Consider the following 17983-nt stretch of genomic DNA (forward strand, 5'->3'; position numbering starts at 1 on the left):
ATGAGAGGAAAGTTTTTGTATAAGTAACTGGCTGAAAAATAGCTATTAAATACAGTGTTACCAGTGTGCAGGTAGATTATCGATGGAGTTATACTGATGTTCAGCATATTTTCTTTTTGCAAGCTGCTTATGAATAAGTAAGGCAGGAAAGTTTGCAGCTTATAAAAAGTTATTTAGAGTGGAAAGGACAAAGACAGTCTGGAGAGTTACAGAATAGGTGTAAGAAGTCAAGGGACTGAGCAGTAAGAAAAGGGAACTGCTTTTGACTCCTTTCCATTACAGGTATTAGAGATCATCATGTCCAAGTGGTACATCTATATGAAACTTGCCACAGGACACTGGATACTAAAAGCTTTTATAGGTTCACATAATGGTTGTATTTAATTAATGTTTCCATGAATTTACCCCAAAATACCCCTTCTGATGTAAAAAAGATTTCTGGATGCTCGATAACTTCAAAGTCAAGATCCCTACATTTATACCTTGGTTTTGTTTTCCCTGGGTAACCCGGGTTGGCCATTTCTGGAGGCAGAACCAGAGATCAGACAAACCTTTGTTCTGACACTGTACAATTTGTGTGTGATGTTTATATTTAATGTACTTAGTAAAAGATTTTACATTAATAGTTCAGATTACAGAAGGTAGTATAGGCCTTCACTATACTCCTTCAATTGTAACTAATGTTTCAAAGGTACCTAAAGTAAAATACTGTTGATACAGTACGCTTAGAAGGCAGAGTATAAATGCCCAGACACAAAGACCTGGTGAATTTGAAATGCAATGAGCCATGCTCATTTCATTCAAATTAATTTGCTTATTGTGTTTTAGTGCTAATTTTCTTTTGTGTAGCTTTTTTTCTTTCAAATCTGCTTAAGCTGTGCCCTTCTGAAAAAGAAAAGCCATATGTTCGACAGTAATGTTCATGCTGCAAGTTGTCCTCGGTATGCTGCTATTAATTTTTTGTTAAGTGGTGGGTGTTAATGTTCTGTAAATCAATAAATTGATGTGCAATGTAGTTATTAATTTGTAATAATTAATTTTAAGATATGCTGAATCAAATGACACTATCAGACTGTCATTTATGTAATTCAATTATATGTAATGCTCTGAGGCTTGAAAAAGTATCCTTAAGGACTCAAATTCTTCATTTCATGGCAATTTTATTTTTCCTTCTTTTGAGTCACTGTAGCAAAATTCTCTTTGGTTAAATCTTGTTTTCAAAATTGGAGGGTGTATCTCTGGTGTTTGGCTCAAAAGGGAATACTGGTTTAGTATTTTCAGTCTGAAAAGACGCTGAAAAGATGCAAAAAAGATTTGAAGAAAAAATATTATTAATACAATAAAATTAGTATAAAATGTGACTTTTTCAAGGAGTACAGAGCATTCTATTGTATTGAAATGCTTGTCGGGTGAAAAACATAATTTTTAAAATCACATATTTCTAAGAAAATAAGTATTTGTGGCTCAGATTACTTAGATCTTGAAAACCAGTAGAGAAATCACTCTCATAGTATTACTGAGCTAAGAAAAAATGTGCGTGTGTGGAAATCCACCAAGTGTAACGTTTTATTTGTGATGTAGAGTGGTATGCTACCATTTCTTTTTAAATAAAAAAACCTACCAGTAATATAGTACCATATCGTATCAAAAGATATAAAAATCCATCAATCTGAATGTCACAGTCTGTCCTTCCCTGTCAGCTGCAGGATTTTCCTTACTGAACTGATGTGATATTCCCCTGAAAATAGTCTAACAATCAAGTGTTTGATTTCAGACCTTGATAGTGTCATTTTTATTGAACTTCATGCAAAACCTAGAAATAAATTTTGATTATTGAGCCATGAAAAATTGTTATAGGTAGTGCTATAGTGCAAACTGACAGATACAATAACCCTTACAAAACTATTTAAAGCTAATTATTATATCTCTGAGATATAATATTAACCACAAGTTCAGTAGGTGGATGGCATTGCTTGTCTGTCTTTTAGTAAATGTTCTGGCTTTAAAATTTCAAGTGTTTTCTTCTTTTGAATGGTTTTTCTTTGGAGTTGATGTTAGTATGAATGAGTAATGGATATTTGCTGTTCTGTTGTGTGTTAGATCTCCTTACTGAAGCAGAATCTGGAGATGCAGCTTTCTCAGTCACAGAGCTCTTTGCAACAGCTACAAGCACAGTTCAGTCAGGAGCGACAGAGGCTGACTCAGGAGATCCAGGAATTAGAAGAGGAGCATCAGCAAAGGCATAAATCACTTCAGGAAGCCCATATCCTTGCCTTTCAAAACATGGAAGAAACAAAAGAGCAAGAACAAAAGGCATGTTTATCTGAACAAATGGCCATTTTAGCAATTTGTGTAAAGTATCTGCATAACTACTAAGTTTCCTTTCAGCTGATGTCCAACAGTAGCATTTTTGTTCAGCTAAAACTGATTAAGACATTTTGAAAAGCATCTCTAATACTGGCATTGTTTCGTGTCTTGCTTTAAACTCTACCAGTATATGCATATATATATATATACACACACATATATATGTGTAAAATTATCAACACATGTTGCTTTACAATAGTTTGACATCGTTATCCATAACATGATATTCTAGTTATGATTTGCAATAGGTTTCTCTGTATTTTCCATTATAGTTAACTAATTTCACATTTGTTTTCTGGTATTTCCCATCAATTTACTCCTTTTATAATATATTTTCATTATGTTAAAAATTGTGTAAACTATGTTCTGCAACTTGCAGGGTAATGTTCATGTCCAGAACAATGTCACACCCAAGATATTTTTTTAAAACCTTGCTTAAACCGAAATTTTGGCAATGTGTAGTACTTAATATGGTGTGTATCTTATGCTTTTTTTTAAAATTCAGATCTAGAGTGTACCTTCACAATCAGTTTTCCCATTGCCCCCACTTAATGGGGACAAAAGTCCCCAAATGCATATTGTGTGCACTCTAAACCCATCTATGATTTGTACCCATTACTTTGCTTGCTATTGTAAATGTATCAATAGATTGTTGCGTTTTTTTTCTCTTTTCCAACTGTGAGCAGAACGAGGGTTTGTGCGCAGGTAATCTTGATAACCATCAGCCACTACAAAGAAAAAGCATAGTAGGATAACTTAACTAAAAGAAGAAAATACGAGCAATACTTGTGCATTTTTAACAATTTTTGGAGTATGCCAATGCCTGCTTTTTGTTGCTAGTTCTTTATTGTTTAATATTTTATAAATTCCCTAAGCTGTTATAGGATACATTTTTTCAAATTTGATCTCATAGGAATTAGAAGAACGTTTGCAACAGAAGCACTTGGAAGAACTTCAGGCACTGAAAGAAACACATAAGCAAGCCATGGAAGGTTTCAAATTGGAGATGGAACAGGAACTTCAGACTTTACGATTTGAGCTGGAGGATGAAGGAAAAGCTATGTTAGGTATACTATTTTCAAATTACAAGCAGGTCCAAACCCATTATTTCTACTCATACAAACATACATGCACATGCACGTATATACATGTGTGTGTATTGTAACACTGTAGTGTATCTCTGAGTCATACAGTTTTGACCTAACTGTTCCTCTTAAAATCAGTATATGCCTTAACAAGTAAGCCCACATTGTTCACTTCTGAAAAATCTTACCCTTCAGTTTTTGGGGGTTTGGGGGGTTTTTTGGGGGTTGAGTTGTTTTTTTGGTTTTTTTTTTGGAAGGACTAAGCAACCAAGGCTCATGATGGAGAATGTTTCAGAAAGCAGCAGGAATAGAATGACAGCACAGTTGCTTGCCTGATGTAAACTGTGTATGTTTCCTCAGCGGCAGTATTTGAGGGAGCTGGACTGTTATTGTTAATCAATGTAAACTTTTGCAAATCAGCTGTTCTTTCTGTTCACCGTAACTAGCTTCCTTGCGCTCAGAGCTAAATCATCAACATGCAGCAGCAATTGACCAGCTAAGGCACAACCATCAGCAAGAACTGGTAGCTGCCAAAATGGAGCTTGAAAGAAGTATAGAGCTTGGCAGGCGACAGGTAGGTGGCATTGCTTGCAACTGACTGTAAAACTGCATAATCAGTATTCACTCTCTCTTAGCTGGAGGCAGCAGCCCTTGTGAACAATCAACAAACCAGCACCAGCAGATAATGCATCCCTACCTGTTCACCTAAACTTCCTTGCTTAGCTTTTTCTTCCTTCAACAAACTTCATTCAAGCCTAGTAATGGCTCCCATATCAAGCAGCTTCCTCTCAGAATTGTGTGGTCATCTGAGAGCAGCTAGATTGTGTAAAGTGTCTATTCTCACAAAGTCCTACTTGTCCTCAGCTGCCCTCAGGACTTACAAAGGAAAAAGCTGTTTATCTCTGAAGCCTAAGTGATACAGCTGACAAGTGGTTGCTTAAAACCAAATCATTCTTCAAACTCAGGAGATACCCAAGTTGGTGGGGTTTTTTTGTGGGTTGGTTTTTTTTTTAGGAGGCAAATTGGAAAAGATAAATTAACATCTCAATAAAGCGAAGGTGATTTAACATCTTGCAACTGCTTCATATAAAAAACACACTCAAAGCCCAAAACAAGCCCCCAAATCCCAAAGCCAGTATGAACTTCCTTTGCTTTCAGCAGCAAACTGATTCATTCACTTTTATCTTTCATTTTTCACTTCATACATAATCAGTTTTTCCAGTAGTAACTAAAAATTCAAAGCTTGTTCTCTATTGAAAGGAAGCTAGATTCTTGGAAATAAGAGGATCAGGAAATTACTTCTTTATTTGCCTATACAATAAATAGGCTTTTTAGGATTAATTTACTGATAGATAGCCCAGCACCAGGGAGGTAGAACAGTTTTAGAAGTATATTAACAGAGGAAACAGAGGAAACAAGTTTAGTTGGATATGGCCTTTACACAAATAGTCAACGATGAGCCCTTCTTTTTCTCTTCCCTGCTGGGTTAAAAGTGGCTAGAGGCAGAAATGTGGTGCTCACAGCAGGGAGTGAAAGCATTCAGGATCTGGGAGGATACAGATAGTTTCAGTTGTGTGTGCTTAAGCCTAGAGTGACACACCTAAAGGAGATGTCAGAAAAAGAAGTTTAAGTTACAAGACTGAGTCTTTGATCCAGCCACAAATGGCATGTAGTTTTGGCCTCTGTACAATGATCTGCTAAGCATAAGCTTTAGTTGTACTGAGGGCAAAGCAATTAATTGTGTTTTCCTGTGTTTGAATGCTCATTGGTTCACAGGGTCAGAGCTGAACTGGATACAGCAAGTTCTGAGCAGGATGATTATATTTGCTACTTCGAAAAATATTTGAATATGTGGGTATAAATTTTCCACTGGTTTTCTTACAACTTTAATATAGTCTTCCTATAGGGAGGTAGAGTTATTTTTAAAGGTCTATTCTTAAAGATGTCCTATGAAAATTGTACCTTAGTGTATATTTATATTTCCTGGGTGCCTGAAGGCACAAAACACAATTACACATAAAACTGCTTTGAAATATCTGCTGATTTTCTATCTGTGCAAACTATATGGTCATCAATTATTGAGAAACTCTAAGAAGTGGAATAGATGGAAATGGAAAACTGAAAAAAGGTTGATTTTATTACAGTCTTTTTCTAAACTGAGGAGATTCATTAATAAAACCATTGGGATGAGTTACAGATAAATTTCCCAGATACTTGGAATTATGCAAAAAGAGCGACTTTTATTGATTTGTTGGACACAACAGAAATATTATATGAACTATTGTCTACATATTCTGCTATGAGATATTTATGACACATATATACCTAAAATAGGAGCCTTCTCAAGCACTTGTTTGTGCGGGGCATATATCTTGAGTTATTTTGTCCTATTGTAGGGGCTTGCAAAGGGGAAAACAGTTTCTCTAACTGTTGAAGAGGTAGAAAGACCTGAATGACCTGGTTATTAGTGATATCTGTTTTTTTGTTGTATGTGTCATCAAAAGGAAAATGTGATGAGCTATAGAAACTTTTAATAGGCAATGACAGGTTTTAAATGTTCTCATAAATGGAAGTTGCTTACAAAATTAAGATTTCTTCTTTATTTGTACTTGTACATAATAAAAAACCCCCCTCAGTTTTAATTATAACTTGTGTCAGCATCAAAAACTGAAAAAAAAATTGTCTATTGAGTGGAAAATTCTGCTCAGCTGTTACCTTCCAAAAGCAAGTATTGTGCTTTTGAGAGACAAGTCTATTTAAAATACTTTTTGCTACTGCTACTTATATCATAGGAGAAAGAATTTTTATGCCGAATATCAGATCTACAAGATGAACTGAGACACCGAGACCATCATATAGCTGAACTGGACAAAGAGATTCTGCATCTTCATGAAAATATAAGTGCATTGACCAAGGAATTAGAGTTTAAAGGGAAAGAAGTTCTCAGAATACGCAGTGAATCCAACCAACAGATCAGGTGTGAATTTTTCCGCTCTGAACAAAAATGTGCATTATTTCGTGTACTGTTTTACTTAAGAAATTTTGCCATTTTTGGCTTTTAATTTATCCTCTTAATCAAGTGATGTTATAGATCATGTAGTCATCTTTAGAAAATTCTATGTCCGTTACTAGTAAAGTTAGTGAATATTACCATACAGTGAAGCTGTACCTCAGTGATACATTTTGGCATATTTTAGTAACAGTGTTGTGTTTTGCTTTTTGGTTTTGTTTTGGCTTTTTTTTAATTCATTGTTTCTTTATTTAAAAAAGCATTAAAGGAGATGCGTTTTCCATGAAAGAAGCTAGAAGGTTGAAGGACACTAAGTAGTGGAGTTCGATGAATCAGTAAATCCTTCTGTGTTGTTTGATACTGTGTAAAAGCTGTTAGAAGCATGGCAGAAAATCGTGATGAGCAAACAAGTCTGATTTTAGAATAACTTTCTTTTTAACAAAAAATAAATTAAACAGGATGCATGAGCAAGATTTAAGCAAGAAACATGAGAAAGAGCTGGATGTCTTGACAGCAGATCACATCAGAGAGAAACAAAGCATGCTGGCAGATTTTAATAAGACCCAAGAGCTGCTCAAGGAAATTAATTCAGCTTTACAAATTTCGTAAGTTTTGTTGCATTAAAAAAATTGTGTGTAGCTGCCTTTGAGTGAATAATCCATTCTGGTGACCATAAGTTTCTGAAGGTATTGCAGAGGTGCAGATGTGCAAAAATCTCAGTCAAGTATGGGGCCTAATCTTGCATTCTTTAGGCAACAGAATTCTATGGGCTTTAGGAGAATTTAGTAAGTTACACTGTTAAGGATTTGAGACCAAAAAAATGCAAGTAGGAAAGATACTAAATCTGTGCAGTTCTTAGGAAATTGGAGAAAACATTATTTCAAGTGCTTTTTCTCAAACTTTAATACATCTTTCTTGAGAACACAAGAGTTTCTTCAACAAATTTATGAGCAATATTTGCTATTAAGAGGTCTGATTATAGCACGAGTGATGCAAACATTTTCAGGTTTGCTAGCATAAGGAAAATTAGTGTCTGAAATGGATTATGTGAGCATAATTATAACGGAATACTTAGAGTGTTTCTCAGTGAAAATGCTACCTGGGGTTAGACCACCTCTGGGCAAAAATGATATAGTAGTGTGTCATCTAGCCAGTGTTTTTCTGTCTTCCACATCTTTACCTCTTCTCTGTGATGTACCATTTTTGGTCAGGGTTTCTGGCTGAGGTTCATTGAATGAGCACATTGAAGGCTTCCTGACACAAAGGTGTCACTGAAGGATTTCTATTTGCAGTACAAAAGATGTATGGCAGAGAAAATAATTGGTCTTAAGTGTATGATAGAAATCTTTTACAGTTAAATATCAATTTAAAGTAGACAATAAAGCCCAAATGGATCTAATTCTTTCTTGATAATGAGCACTCAGAAATTGTCTTCAGATAAGATGGGTATAAAATTCTAGTTCTTACTCCCTTGTAATCATCCAGATGCACACTCTTGTGCCCTGATAAATGTGAAACTTGCCCTTTGGTAAATTAGGCATACCTCCTGACTGCTGCATTCATCTTGTACAAGAAACATGCCTGCAGGCTGCCACCAGAACTAGGTTTTGGGACTGTTTACCCCAACTTTTTCTCCCATGAAGTTGTTTGGTTTTCAGTGTCCTGAAATTCTCTGAATTTAGTTATTTTTCCCAACTCCTGGTTCTTGCTCAACTTAGGGCTATGAGGAAGCAGCCACTGGCCTAAAGAGAGCAAATGTTATGCCCTGCCTTTCAGTGTGTTCTCTCTCTCTACTTAAACTAACGCAGGGTGCTGCCAAAACAGGAAACTATGTTAAAAAACCCTCACAAACTAGTTTTATGCAGCCATTCCTTAAGTGACTGTTTCTCCAGGTTCAGCCTTACCTAAAGCATAGACTTGTGAACATTTATGAAATGGAGAATCTATCTTACAGTAGTTGAGAGTGGGTATCATTAATCAGGCTCTACAACCAGAGTCTTGAAATTACATATTATCTCCTTGAAACATTAAAACCCCACAATTCTCGAAATATCTGCAAATAAAATGACAGCTGTGTGTAACCATGCACTATACTCTGGGGATCTGTACACAATAGCTTAAGCCAGCAGAAAATGTATACACAAAATTAACCCAGCTGAGCGTATTTCTGTTCTGCTGAGTCAGATGCCTTTTCTGCAAATAAAGCCATGTTGTTCATGTTGATGTTTTATGTAAATACATTATATAATCTACTCAGGTTACATGCAGGTTAGTTGAAGATTATAAATGTAATTCAATGTGAACTGTTTTTTCAGATGCAACTCAGTAAAAATCACATAGCTGCTTCTGAAGGGAAAACGTTTACCAGAAGTAAGAAAATATGTCTACTTCTGAGTGTCTGGTGGAATTAAGTTTGAGGTGACTTAGACACCTTAAATTCATAGATTTTTTTGAGGGTTTGGGACTTTTTTTTTTTTTAATAATTTCTTTTTTCATTGTATTTATGAAATTTCCTGAATTTATTCTGAAACTTGGTTCACGAATCCATGCGAGAGCTGAATATGTGAGAAAAGTATTTTAGTAGTTTTCTTTTGAACATTGTTTAGCATCATAAGCATTATGTTTGTGTTGTAAGGAGACCCAATCCTGTTTTCAAAAGTTGTTCTTTCCAGAAGAAACAAGGGCATTTATGCAGTTACTTGTACAATTCCTCTCTCAGTTGGCTTATTTCACTTCTCTCCTTTAATGCTTTTCCACCAGGCGTTTAAAATTTCCTCATATTTTTTCAAATGTTATCAATTGTTAAAAGTTACATTTCTCTTAATCCAGATATCCCAATATCCAAGTGTTACTGCTTTTCTTTTGCTCATTCCTTTATTTCATCTCTAGGGTACTAAGTTGCTTTTGTGGAGAGGAATTATTTACCTATTAGTCTTCACTGTTCTTGGATATCTTTGTTCCAGTACTTTCCACATAAACTGAGGAAGACTGTGCCAGCCTTGGCTGTCTATCCAATTTCTCCAGTCTCACAAGCATGCATTAAGAATAGTCATCTATTACAAAATATATATACTGTTTGTTTTCTTCATTAAGAAAGCAAATGGCCAGCTTTCAAGATTTTTGTCAACAGTAAATATAAGACAATGTAGTTCCTATATTTTACATAAGAATCCACCTTAGCTATATCACCTGTAATTCTCCTATCTGTATGATGGTATTGAGCACCTAATTTTCAGTCTGACTTCCAAGAGGCCTTTTTTCAAACCTATAATACTGCATGACCAAGAAGAATGTTAAGTTTTCAGACTTTTGCTGAGGTTATTGGTTACTTGAACAAAAGTTATGGTTAGTGTTGAATTTGGTTTTTTTTTTAATAACTAGCTAAAGCTGAATGATAACGTAGAAATTGATTTACTTCAAGGTGATAAGAAAAACACCTTCTGTTTTTACTCCTTGAACAATTTTGTACTAATCAAAGATGTGACTATTCACTCATCATTTTACACTGGATCAGGCTAAAGGGGGTATTCTTCTCTCCTATAAAGTTTAGAAGAAATGGAAGAAAAATACAAAAACAGAGAATCAAGACCAGAAGACTTGCAGCTTATTTCAGAACTGAAAGACCTAATTGCAGAGCGGGACCAACTCATAAAGAAATTGATTGTAAGACTTTTGTGCTCTCTTGGTTTAATATCTCAACATATACAAAAGTTAATCTAATTCGAAGTGTTTGAAATGTATTTAAAGAGCTAGTCCTGCTAGCATGTTATTCATATTCTTTATCACGTTACTCCTGTGGTTCTAATAACTCATAATGGTTAAACTAATTAGATACCTAGAGGTTTACACAGTCAAGCATGATATCTTATTACAAAAACATATTTCAGTATGACCTTGATCAGACGTCTCACATCTCCAATCCTGGATTAAGCGAGCCATGTAAGCCATATAAGAAATAGTTTCTTCTGTGAGGTTTCTAAGCTTCCCAAATTCAGAGCACAGCACAACAATCATATGAATCTGATTAGATCCTGATTCAAAAGCAAGAAGGAATGAGAAAATCAGAATTAATTAGAGATCAGAAGTCAGCCATACTGAGTCTTTCCCAGTGCATAATCCATTAGGCTAAGGTCACTTTCAGGAGCATATAACTGCAACAGAACTGCATAAATAGAAATTATTTAGACTATTGCATATAATAATATCTATAACATTAAGTATAAAATGGAAGTTTTAGAGTTACCAGTTTATTTTAAAATGTAAACATAAATTTATTTGGGATCACTTGTAGGCAGATTTGGCCACTAACATTGAAAATGCATAAAAAGAAGTTTCTATTTTTTCTTCTTTTTAGGAAGACAAAAAGTTCTATCAGCTGGAGCTAGTTAACAGGGAGACTAACTACAACAAAATGTTTAATGCAAGCCCTAATGTTGGTGTTATTAATCCATTGGTAAAGGTATGTTCCATGGACTTCATTGCTAAAGTGAAGAAAAAGAAATCTAAACTTAGGATATAGTAAAAGAAGAAATATAGGGGTGTGTGTCTGCGTGTATACATATATCACTCTTAAAAGACATGTTCAAAACAAGGAACATAGTTTTCCATTTGTCTCTGTTTTTGTGTAGGTTTATTTTGTGTTGTTGAGAGATCCATTGATACTGTTGCCCTGGCTTGCTAGACATGTATGACATAAACCAGTTCCTTCTCACAAAACTGCAAAATCAAAATGGAAAAGTGACTGAAAGGCAAGAGAGGGCTGGACTGTAGTGTATAGTGAAAAACAGTGATATCTGCGATCAATGGTAGATTCCTAATTTTTCTTGGCTATTTTGGAAGGTGCAAGGGCAATTTCACTTTGCAGGTGGTGCTTGGGATGGAAAAGCATTAGAAAGGTAGAGGGAGAGGGGACACTAAAGGAAGAGAATAAAGGTAAAAAGGGGAAAGAGAAGAGTATGAGAAGGGCATGGAATGAGTCTGAATGGAGAAAGACACAGTAATTCTGGAGAACTGAAGTGATAAAACAGGCATGAACTGTGGGGACAGCAGGAGATAGAAGTCAGTCTCTAGTCTTCTCAGTTACTGTTACCGTCTATACAAGTGACAACACTTCAGCAGCAGCCTTTTCCAGTTCTCTCATCCTGCTGAGTAGCAGCCAGTGAAGGCTACTGTACATGCAGGCATAGTGCCTCTCTGTCACTTCAAAAGCCAGCATCATTTCTCCATGAGGAACATGAATAGACTGCAGTAGGGTACCGTAATTTTATGTCTTTTCACCACTTCAGGAGTAAGATTGAGTCCTCTGACATTTCCTTCCTCCTTGTGATAACCCATAGGTTGTTTCACCTGCATGGAAAGGGAAGAGATTTGTCCCAGCTGTAGAGGCAGAAGAACTCAGGAAGGTTCTGAAGCAAAGGGTAACCCAAGGGCCACAACACGAGCAGCTCAGATGCCCAAGAGCTCCAGTGATCAAGGTCCAGGCTCTGTTGTCTGAGATCAGGCTGCTATTTAGCTAAACCTCATTGTAGTTTCACATCAGATGAGTGTACTTCCCACTTCTGCACAAACTCTGCTGCAAATTGTCAATATTCTGCTGTGCTTTTCAGGAGCCCAGCAGCTATCACAAGCTTATATGCGGCTGCCTGACTTTTATGCGTAACTGCATATGCTTGGGCCCAGTAGAGACAATACCAAGATGGCCGGATACAATTTGAATGCTTTGTTTTTATATGATAAAGGTTGCTGGAAAATTCTGAAAGTTTGTCTGAACCACTCATTTATAAAGATGTGAAATGTAACCATTAAGTATACACACCTGTGTTTTGTGTGAAATCTGAAGCAATTGGGAAAAGTACATCATCAGATTTCCATGGTGATATTTCATATATTTTTATAATATGCTCCCATCACTTAAAACTGTTTGGACTTTAAAACTGTCTTGTATGCCAGAACATTTTAATCTCTCATTTCATGAGTTGTGGACTATGTTACTTTATTTTGTCAGAGCACATACTGTGTTACTGGAGAATGAATTACAAAGAAACTGAAAAACTCATTCTCTTTTTTGTGATGAAAAGACAGAATATGAGTTACTACAGGCTTTGCATATTAATGCAAAATTACACCCATTGCAGTATCCATTACGGCTTCTCTAATTTGTGCAATGGATCTGTTTAGTATTACGTTGTTACATCTGAAGTTTCTTAATACTTTGCATGAATTTCATGGAATTATACACATAATTTTGTCTCTCCAGATTTGACTGCTTCAGAAGCATAGATTGTTTTACAGAGAATAAGATAGAAACTGTAGGGTTTTTCTAAGCACTTCTGTGGCTAATACACATTTTCCAAAAACGAGCTGCCTGTGAGGCAGAGAGATTTAACTACAGTGTGTTTAACACACCATGTTAATTACAGTGTATATTACCTTGAAGATGTAAAAAGATGTTTCTACATAGTTGGTTATTTTACCAAATTATTTTTTTCCACCATATTGTTATTTCTTGCTTCTTCAGCTCCTACAGAAGAAGTGAAGTGTATGGGGCAGTCTTAGTTTTAACCCTTAGCTTGATGATCTTTCACTGTAATGCTTAAAAGACATTTTTTCTATTATAGCTTTCTCTTAAATCCACAAGTGCTGCGCCAATTAGTAGCATTCACATCTGCAAACCCCAGAAAGCTCAAGCAATGAAACCAAAGCTAGAAGAGAGAGCTAGAGAAGAAAGTATAAACAAACAACAGGACTCATGTCTGTCTCTGTTTGAACTCATGCCCACCCTTGAATAGAGCAGCTCTCCTGTTTCAAGTGGAATTCTGGTGAAAAATGCTCTAGCAAAACAACATGAGATTCCACTTATTTTTCACTTTATTTAGTTCAAATTTGTGTAGTCCACAAGCCCTTGAGAGGTTTTTTTCCAAGTTGCTTTGTTAGGGTTGCATATATGTAATTGAATGAAAGTATTTATTATATATTCTAATAATGCATTATTCAAGAGAACAAGTGAATCCATTAATTCAAAAATCCTATTTTTGGAAATAAGGTTTTTAAAATATTAATATTTTATTGTGGACGTGGAATATTTGATAGAAGGCAGAAAGTACACACAGCTGTTTTTAAAAAGCTATCAAATTATTTGAAGCATCCTTCTACATTGGAATATCTAGAAGAGCAGAGAGAGTAAACACTGATTCCTTTGTATGATGTGTTATGGAGGGTGAAATGGTGATATAAAATTCTTCAGTATTTGGAGTCGCTTGGAGTACTGGCAGGAGCGTATCCAGAAAAGAAAAATGCTCAGTTGTGCCATCTGGTGCCTAGAAGTGGTAGCTGGATTAGCCTCAGAAGACTGCTAAGAGGCCTTTTCCTTGTGCAAGAAAATGAACTCCTGTACAGTACTCTTTTTATCTTTAGCAGTATTACTATAACACTTGCTAACTATGAGGGCTTAATTGCTGTAAAAGAGATGTAGCTGCTTTTCTAGCTTCCACGTTCCAGTTACCAAAACGTGCCTCAGTGATGGGAGGAAACCTATTGGAGAGATTCACTTTTTTTTCTCATTGAAATTTGCTGCTATTATGGTTGACAGCAGACCTGTGTCACTGGTACCGAGAAACGATTTAAGTACAAATGAAAAATTGAACAGATTAATTGACAATTTAATTAAAAACTTCTTATCTCCAGTGCCTTAAACAGAGCAAAATGTTACACTGGAAGATCTCATAAAATATACAGATTGATTATTAAACTAAGTCTTAATTACTTAATCATCTTGGTCAGAAATTTGACTTTTCTGCAAAAATTCATGGTGTTCAGGTCTGGTCAAAGCAATCAGTAAAACTACAACTGGAAAAAAGAGCCTGATCCATCCCTATTGCTCTCCTTCATAAAACCCCCAAACCAGCCATCAGGTAAAACTTTTACATTTGCAAATGTCCTCATCTGTCCTGGTGCCAGATGCCTTCCTTACATTTGTTATTTTTAATGCAGCAAAAGAAGAAGAATGATAAATCAGCAAACAGGTTTGTGAGTGTCCCCAATCTAAGTGCTCTGGAATCTAGCGGAGTGGTGGGCAATGGACATCCTAACCGCCTGGAGCCCATTCCTAACTCACCCATCCACGATATTGAGTTCAACAGCAGCAAACCACTACCACAGCCAGTGCCACCCAAAGAGCCCAAGACGTTTTTGAGGTGAGCACTGCCTCACCAGTCTTTTTTTTTTTTCTTCTTTTTGTTTTTGCTTATGTCAGGAAAATTTTGCATTCCCATTGAGCTGAACCTCACTTGCTTTATGAACCTTTCAGAGGTACAAGTACTCTGACGGCATTTTTAATTTTTACATTACATTTGTAACCTCTTTATAGTATTCCTTTTTATTGCAGACCTGCTTGAAATGTGAAGTATTCTTTCACTTTTTCATAAGTCTTGAACTTGGAAAACCTCTTTAGAGCCTTTAACAGAATTCGTGTGCTTCCAGTTGTATACATATATGAACAATTGTTTTAAATGTTTGTGTTACTTACTGATTGTCATTCAGGAATTGCACAGAATTTCTGTTATTCAGTATTATGTGATAATGGTTTTTATGTAAGAAAACTATTTTCTGTGCTATGTGAATGTTTTACGTTTCCCCTTTCCTCACCTATATCAGATTGTTTCATAGGAGTAACCTTACTACAGCAACAGGAAACTTCCATTCTTGGGTGCTTAATGCTGAGACTCTAGCAATGAAAAATAGCATTAAAGTCTCAAGTAATTCTCTCACAAAATAATATAGTGAACTGAATAAATTAAAAATGGAATTTTGGATCCAGGATTTTAATCTTTTGGCTTTATGGGCACGCATATTAGATGCACTGAAGTGCTGCACTCTTATTTAGTGGGTACTGAACTCTTACCTCTAAGTTGGCAACAAAGCAATGTGTAATTATCAGTTCCACATATGGTTATTTACTCTCTCCTTTGGTTTAATGCGAAAAGCCACATGCCTAGCACTTACATTAGTAAAATGAAACAAAGAATCTAAAACAGATAAGGGAAAGCAATCTATTTCAGGAAAATAATCTTAAAAAGAAAACCAAACAAGTACTGTTGCTTGTTTTTTTTCCTGAGCATGTGATGTGCATGAGTGTGCTCAGATATCTCTTTAACATATGCATGTGCATGGACTTGTGGACTGTGATGCCAGAGTTTCCATTCCAAATAGTTTTGTGCTCTGTTACTATCCAGTAATACAGTAGGAATTATTTTATTACTGATTTTTATTGATAAAGGAACTTAGCTGTGTAATTGAATTTAAATTATTCTCTCTTGCTCATTTTGTGAGACTTTTAAGTGTTCAAGGGGGAACCAAATCTTGTTTTGCAGTGTGGCAGTTTCTCTTTTCCTGGTATTTTAAACGTGTGCATGAACAACGACACAAGTGATATCTGTGATCAATGTTAAGTATTAAAACTGTGTATTTCTGTTCAGTTGCCAACCAGTCTTTGTGAGCACATGTCTACAAATATGATGCTCGCATCATATTTCTGAAAATGAACTTTACCACAGGAAAAGGATGCTAAAAGAGGACTTTCTGCAGTCACGCTTTTCCAAGAAAATCCTTTTTATTCTTTCTGAAGCCTACAGCTATTGATGAGATTTTAAATTGTTTTCCAAAACATTCATTTCTCACCCTGTTAATGTGGCTTCCAAACTGACTTGTCCGTGCTGCTGATGCTCTCCAATGGAGTGGATGATCACAGATTCTATAGGGAGACTTTCAATCATGTCCTGAGGCACACTGATAATTAATCCATGGAAAAACAGACTGTGTTCCTTACTGCATATTCTCTGTGATTTGGGTTTTTTTCTCCCAACGTTTGTACTTTGTGTTTAGTTGTGGGATAATTGTGTTGTGTTTTTTTTTTTTTTCCTTTCTGTGACTTTAGCCCTCCTCAGACTGATGCTTCACCAGTGGCTTCACCAGATCCCCAGCGCCAGGAGTGGCTTGCCCGGTACTTCACGTTCTGAGAGATGATTTGTTTTTGTGGCACAGCGTGATGTGGACTGTTTATAAGAGCATGACCTTAAGTAAACCCCCATGTGAACAAGCTTTCCTGTAATTTGTCAAACACTGTGAATGAGAAAGTATTTGTCTTTCTGATTTGAAACTGCACTGTATTTCATGTTATATTTGTTGGAATCACTTGACATGGTACTATATAATGTGTGTAATTATAACTATTATTTTTATTTAAAATGGAAGAATCTTTAAACTTTGTAATTACTACATAATAAATTTTGGTAGAACAAACATAATGCTTTCCCCCTTTTTCCTATAAATGTGTTTTCTTTGATTTCAGGTAAGGCTTTTCCCCCAAAAAATAACGTAATTGCATGGTTACTATAAATACAATTTAAATTGTTAAAGAAAAGTGTATCTCTCACTCTTTCCCAGTTTGGGCAGGATGTGTTTAATGCATCCCATTTCTATTCTGTTACTTTGTAGCAGTTTAAAAACTGTCTCTTTTTAACACCTAAGAGGAATGTGAAGTAAAACCAGGTAGCTGCTAGCTTTCAGAGCAGACGGATTTTGAGGAGAGATGAAGACAGCCACAACGCAGAAGCTGTTCATTGGGGTGGGAGGTTGACTCCTTAATCTGCTGCTCATGAGACTTTGCCATCTAGTTATAATCAAACATTTTATAGTGAAACTTAAGCAGAAACTGTTCCTACAAGTTATGTATTTCTTTTATGAATATTAACAAAAACAAATGCCTGACATATTTAGAATACTGTACTAAGTATCTCTGCATAAACTGAAAATCTACATTTTGAGCAGATAGTCCTGCTTTGGATAAAATTCATGTCTGAAATGAAAGGGAAAAAAAACTCCAAACCAAACAAAAAACCACCCAACTTTTTCCTATTTATACATGCTACAGTTACAGAGCTTTCATTAAAACTTAATTACCTTCCCTTGTCTATATTAAAGTTTTTTCTTCTTCTGAAATTGATATATGGCAATGTTTTTTTCAGCTAGTGAGCATGATTCTCCAATCTACACCTTTTATGGTGCCAGTTTTACTCAAGAAATGTGCTGCAGCATATAGAAAACTAGAACTCACTGTCTTTTTTAATATAATTTTTTCATTCAAAGATTACACAAAATAACTCACACTGGCAGTCTCAGGGAGAAAACTGTCTCTTTGTTTTATGAATGTATTTTTAAGCTGAATCTCTTCATCTTTTAAAAGCCGGAAAAAATGTTCAAGTTATTTGAATAAGATTTTAGTTAGCATATACAAAGGTCTGAACTTTAATATTTCATCTGAAGCCCTAACTACATTCTTTTTTTGCTATATGCACAAAGGTATATACCCAAATTAAGATACTTGCTAATTACAAGGAGTTTTATATGTAGTATATGTATAAATGAAAAATTTGTATGTTTTCATATAAACAATATAAAATCTTCTAAATGAACATTTTTAAACTTACTATTTTAAAACTTTATCTTCTAATTCAGCTTGAAAACG

The 17983-nt window shown here is 35.4% G+C and overlaps 1 protein-coding gene across 3 annotated transcripts in view; it reads left to right on the forward strand.

The window, feature by feature from the left end:
- FAM184A (family with sequence similarity 184 member A) overlaps window positions 1–17039 on the forward strand; it is a gene marked incomplete at its 5' end in the record, with an annotated part of 42215 nt that extends 25176 nt beyond the window's left edge. Inside the window, 9 exons of one of the 3 annotated variants that reach the window (XM_080616240.1) lie at window positions 2101–2313; window positions 3281–3434; window positions 3899–4026; window positions 6245–6429; window positions 6921–7067; window positions 10008–10125; window positions 10817–10921; window positions 14452–14654; window positions 16394–17039. In XM_080616240.1, coding sequence (XP_080472366.1) covers window positions 2101–2313; window positions 3281–3434; window positions 3899–4026; window positions 6245–6429; window positions 6921–7067; window positions 10008–10125; window positions 10817–10921; window positions 14452–14654; window positions 16394–16475 — 1335 coding nt within the window. In that variant the 3' untranslated portion in view covers window positions 16476–17039. The remainder of the gene's footprint in view (window positions 1–2100; window positions 2314–3280; window positions 3435–3898; window positions 4027–6244; window positions 6430–6920; window positions 7068–10007; window positions 10126–10816; window positions 10922–14451; window positions 14655–16393) is intronic. The other 2 variants (XM_080616241.1, XM_080616242.1) reach the window with 2 other exon arrangements.
- Window positions 17040–17983: the final 944 nt, after the last annotated feature.

The sequence above is a fragment of the Psittacula echo genome (assembly GCF_963264785.1).
Source record: "Psittacula echo genome assembly, chromosome: 4".
Taxonomy (NCBI): Eukaryota; Metazoa; Chordata; class Aves; order Psittaciformes; family Psittacidae; genus Psittacula; species Psittacula echo.